This window comes from Chrysochloris asiatica, unplaced genomic scaffold (genome assembly GCF_000296735.1).
Source record: "Chrysochloris asiatica unplaced genomic scaffold, ChrAsi1.0 scaffold00013, whole genome shotgun sequence".
NCBI lineage: Eukaryota > Metazoa > Chordata > Mammalia > Afrosoricida > Chrysochloridae > Chrysochloris > Chrysochloris asiatica.
The window spans coordinates 27196915-27202866 of record NW_006408531.1 but is presented as its reverse complement, the minus strand read 5'-3'; the positions used below and the strand labels follow the sequence as shown (position 1 = coordinate 27202866).

The following is a 5952-nucleotide window of genomic DNA, read 5'->3' as shown; positions in this document are numbered from 1 at the left end:
ACAGTTGGTCAATTTTCCTCATTATATACAATAATAAAGTATATAATAATTATAATATATTATATAGATTAAAATTATAACAAATATAGCTAAGAGCTATTGTGTACTTTCTATGGGCTAGACATTTTGCTAAATACTTTATGTACTATAGCTCAATTAATCATTACATTTACCTTCAGAGTTATGATGAAGTCTGTTTTAGCCACAGAAAAAGAAATCCTGAAAAATTTAAGTTGACTTTAGAATTGTATTGCATTTTTAACTTAGCCAGGAGGCAGATTCTGAACTTCTAACCTTTGCTTCATACCAGTAGAGCAACTTAGCTTACTAAAAGAATAAACTCATTTTAGGAAGTTGATTATATCTTTTGTTGTTATTTTTGTTGTTGTTATGTGCTGTGTAGTCAGTTCCAACTCATAGCGACCCTGTACAGGGTTTCCAAGGCTGTAAATCTTTACAGGAGCAGAAAGCCTCCTCTTTCTCCTGTGGAGCAGCTGGTAGTTTCAAACTGCTGACTCTGAGGTTCCGACTCATAGTGACCCTGTGTAAGGCTTCCAAGGAGCTACTGGGGAACTTGAATCACCGACCTTCTGGTTCACACTGGCTTTGCAGTCTAGCACCTTAATCCACAGCGCCACACCAGGACTTCACATGTACCAAATAACAAGGCAATTTCAATCTGTTATACATTCAGCTGAAATGCATGCATATGTGAGCATGCATAGGATGGGGCTTCGTGGAAAAAGGTATTAAAAGACAATGTAAAATTTCCAACAACTTTTCGAAGTCCCCTCATACATGCAAAATTGTTCATATCAACATTACTGATGATAACTCCAAGATGAAATAATCCAAATATTTGTTAACAGCAGAATGGATCGATACATTTTGGTATAGTCATTCAATGAAACATTTTACACACTGAAAGTGAATGAACTATCTAGAACCATATGGATTAATTTAGTAAACAAAATTTTGAACATATATGCCAACCAGAGGAAACTACATTCTGCAACATTCCATTTATATAAAGTTCATAAATGGACAAAAGCATACCTTGGAGGGAGATAGTGGATAATGGTTAAGAAAGTGCATAAGATGCAATGTCTAGAACACTTATGATTTTCTGGCCAGGGTGGCGGTTACATGAACTGTTTTCTTGTGAAAATTCATAGAGGTAGATACCTTTTTTCTCTCTTAATTGAATTTTTACATCGCTGTGGTTGTTAAGTACTGTCGAGTCAATTCTAACTCATAGTGACCCTGTATGGGGTTTATGAAGAGTAGCTGGTGAGTCTGAACTGCCAACCTTGCAATTCAAACTGACCTGAGGTCTTAGGGCTTATCCAACAGCACCACACCAAGATAAAAGATCATTTGGATCCATAAAGAGATGTACTATTTTATTTTTTTAAACTTTATATAGAGATGTCAATTCTTCTCAAATTAGCCTGTAAAATTTATAGATTTCAATGCAAATTCCAGTTGCATTTCTGAAGGAATAAATAGATAATTTTCAAACTTATTTTAAAGGTCTATGAAAAGGTAGGTAAGTTAACTTCAAAAAAGAAAAGCAAAAACAAAACAATTGGTTTTTACATTGACTATGTCAGCATTTTCTTTTCTAGAGCATGGTTATAGAAATAGTGAATTTATAACAATTACAGAAAAAACAAAGACTAATGTAATAGAAGCCGTATTTCAGAGATGAACCAATAGAAATACGACCATGTAATATACTTTAAAAATAACAACATAACATGGGGAAAAGGTGGTACTGGAAGATCAGGTCTATTATATGGAGAAAACTAAAACTGGCTCCCTGTACACTTCATGACAAAGTGTCCTCCAAATGTATTAAAAACTAAATGTAAACCATAGAACCATAAAGCTGATATACAATCACTTAAGAGAATATCTTTGTAACCTATACATAAAGAGGAACATTTTATGCAAAGACTCAAAGTCACAAACCATGTGGCAAACAATTAGTAGGAACAGTTTAGGAACACAGGGAACCACTGTGTAATTCAAATGGTTAATGCACTTGGCTGCTAGCTGAAGGGCTAGAGGTTTGAGTCCACACAGGAGTATCATGGAACAAAGGTCTGATGACCAACTTTCAAAACATCAGCTCTTGAAAACCCTATGGAACACAGTTCTACTCTGACACACATGGAATTGCTAAGAGTCAAAATTGTTGCATGACACCTGATCTTTAAAATTATTTATTTAGAAACACATAGGCATTTCATAATATTGTACTCATGGCAAAACATGATCTAATTCCAATCAATCAATTCACTGGGGAATTAAACAAAACCCTATTGTAAGCTAACAATAGTCTGTACCAATTTCTCACTTCTAATTGTACGTATATATGTATGTATGTATGTATATACATGAACTGGATCTGACATCTGTCAAGCTTTCTTTTATAGCATAATAAAATACATACTCCATTTTTTGTCCTTGAATAGTAAAGATAGCCTGTCTTCTTTATTTTCCCAGAAGTTTGTCATGACAGGAATCTACTGTCATCTCAATCCTGCTCCTTTTTGACCAAAGACATACATTTGCATAAAATGACTCTTTGTTGTGCATATATTCAAACAAACTGCTGGAAGACTTTAGGTATACATTGGAGGCTTTAGTGCTCATTTACATGAGTTAACATAGTAAATTATACCAAAATTCAAGCCTTTATTATCTAAAAATCTAAATTAAATTCTGACTTTTCAGCATAGATTTAAAAAAATTATCCCATAAATAATAAACATGAATTTTGTACCTCTGAATCAAAATTGTCATTATTTAATGGAATTAGAAGTTAGGTCACAACAGCATGAGCAAGAGAAGTGCTGATATAAGTAACATTCAGAAGCGGTAAAGGGTTTTTCATTCCAAACATTGCTATTGATTGTTGCTTCCTGTTTATAAAAAACTAAATTTGATTTTTTATAATTTAGAAACACAGAAATGGATAATATTTAAAAAAAAAAAAAAACCTCTTCACTCAATTGCAGCCAATTTCAAAGAAAACGTAGAAATAACTCACCATTGATTTCGAGCCATGGAAGGCCTACAACAATCTCAAGAATCTTTACTCATTTCCTAATCCTTGTCCACCTAGGAGTCCTATCTAGTGTCTCCTTTCTCTGATACTATTGGATCTTCACCATTCATCAGTTACTTTTTGTTTTATGATTATCTTTCTTTTAACGGAATTAACATATTCTTCATTAAAATGTCCTGTTTCCGTTCCTAAGATTATATATTTTATAAGCACTTTCTAGTTAGCTAAGGAGTAGCAGCATGCTTACCTTCAAAATAGATACCTGACTGGATTTCAAGGACCCTGGGGAGGGTCCTGAGGTCAAGCGAGTGGACAAATTCTTCCAGTGATAATGCCATTGTGTTGGCTTGAGTTTCACACAGATCTGCTATTTACAGTGGATTGTGACTGCTAGATGTCACTTGTCTGCAATTGCAGTTCCTGTACATCATTCTTCCCTCAAGCAAACAAGGGTGTCACACTAGAGCAGACCTAAGGAGGAGTAGCTCTGTGTGAAGAAGATACTGAGAAAGACGGGAAAAGGTTACAGTCCTCTTTGTTCTCATTGTGGCTTCATTTCCTTCAGACACTGAAGTCGAACAAGATGGGGGTGGAGTAAGCATGTTTCAACACACATTGACAAAAATATATATACAGAATTGATGCATACCTTGCTTTGTCTGTTGCTTGTCCAGATGTAGATTTACAGCTGGGGCAAACTGTTTGAAGTCAGAGCTGCTTGTGCCTAATCTACTGCAAAAGAACAGAATGCTGGATCTGTGTTTAATCTTAAAAATAGTACCATGTTACATTGTAATCTTTGTAGCTCCTTTCTAAAGTTTGGCTTTACACTTTATTTACATGCATTCATTGCTTTTATATTAAATTTGGTTACAAAACTACTTTGAGTCAGTTCTTTTCAGAAATCTGATATTCCATGGAGAAAAAAGATTGTAATAATTTATTCTTCCACATTAAAAAAATTGCTGACACAAAGTAGTCTGGGTAAGGGGTGCAATATTCTAAGTAATAGATTAAGCTACTATGAATTTTCTTAGGTGGTGCTGTGAGAGAATGTACTAGACCACAATGTCGGTGGTTCAAAGTCACCAGCCGCTCCTCGGAAAACCTACAAAGGGTTGGTATGAATTGGAGTTGACTAGATGGCACTTAATATAACAACAGCACTTAGTAACAATAACAATAAAAATAACACTTAATAACAATAGTATAGTGAAGACTTAGGTGTGGCACTGTAAGGTAAGCACTGGACTGAGAACCACAAGGTCAGAGGTTCAAATTCACCAACTGCACTTAGGAAGTTGACCGCTATGAGTTGGAACCTATTCAACAGCACTTCACAACGACATAGTATAGTGAGGGAGTCCTGGTTTGGCACTATAGGATAAGCACTGACCTAGTAACTGCAAGGTTGGTAGTGCAAACCTACCAGCAACTCCTCGGAAACTGTATACAGGGTTGATATGAGTCAGAACTACTCAACAGCACTTAACACCAATTGTGTAGCGAGACATATCAGGAAACCTGAGTTTTCTGAGTTTAGCTCTGCTTTTAATTTATAAGATGACTTCAGTCTTATCTCTTCTATACCTTTGTTTCATCTATGAAGTGAATAAAAATTAAAGGTGTGAATGAAATTAGCTTTACCCAAGACCAAAATACTAAAATTCTGATCTTGTGGTACAAATTTAAAGGAAGTCAAACAAATTTCATAAAATTTAATCTCAAATATCTTCCTTTTCTCTATTATTTATATTTAGCTGAAACCATGCCTTAAGTTAGAGTATAAAATCCAAGGTGATATTCACTGGGTCTCTAAGTATGAATAATAGAAGACTGGTTGGTATATATACAGGTGAAAGAGGCTAAGAAGCTGCACATTCTCTTTATAAATTAGACTCCAGCTTCCATCTAGAAACTGTTTTGGCCTTAGGCGGAAGTAAGCTTAGCCAGAAAGGGGTCAGAGATCTTCCTAGCTCTACCATATTTTCCATCTAAATGACTTAGGTATGAAAATATTCCTTTATTTTGATATAGAGTTTTACAACCCTTTGTCAGCTGTTTGTAATCATACTTGACACATTTAATAATCTGTTTAGGATTTCTTTCACCACCAAATTAAAATTTATGGTTGGTTACATCAACAGTTTTTTCACCAGCTTCTTCTACTTAATCACTTGCAACTTTCTGACTGCAAATATCCCAGAATTGAGGAATTTGCCTTCTGCAACCCTTCCCCAAAACTCAGGCTCCTCAGTCTACTACAAACATTGTTGACAGCCTAACACAGTAGTTCTCTCCTTGTTGACTGTATAAAAAATAGTACTGCCAAGTATTCTTTAAAAATCATATATTTGTCAGAATTGGTGCTACAACAAATTTCATCTGGTACTTAATCCAAACTTGATTCTTTTTAAGTGTCCCAAGTCAAGTTTTTACCCTATTAGTAGAAGAAGTCTTGGTGGTATAACAGTAAAGTGTTCAGCTGCTAACTGAAAGGTTGGAAGTTCAAACCCACCCAGCAACTTCACAGGGGAAAACCCTAGCAGTAACAATTACAATCTGGAAAAACCAATGGGGCAATTCTAGTCTGCCACACAGGGTCACTATAAATGAAAATGGACTCAGTGGTACCTAACAACAATAACATCTAAAGTTTTTTTTTTTTTTTTTAATGTAGGACAAAATAAGCCCAAAATTGAGAAATTTTATCACTAATAGAACTGAAGTGGTAGTAAGATGGTAGGCTAGGTAGTAAGTTTCTACAGACCCTTTACAACAAAGATACTGAAAACCAAATGAAAGAGATGAGATGCTGATAGTCCTGCAACCCTGAGCTTCACATGAAGGGGTAGAGCAGTGGACTGAATGCTTAC

At 35.1% G+C, this 5952-nt stretch overlaps 1 protein-coding gene across 1 annotated transcript in view; it reads right to left on the bottom strand.

Annotated features, from left to right (window-relative positions):
* THEMIS (thymocyte selection associated) overlaps positions 1 to 3539 on the bottom strand; it is a 315826-nt gene extending 312287 nt beyond the window's left edge. Inside the window, exon 1 of the mRNA XM_006834728.1 lies at positions 3324 to 3539. Coding sequence (XP_006834791.1) covers positions 3324 to 3414 — 91 coding nt within the window. The 5' untranslated portion in view covers positions 3415 to 3539. The remainder of the gene's footprint in view (positions 1 to 3323) is intronic.
* Positions 3540 to 5952: the final 2413 nt, after the last annotated feature.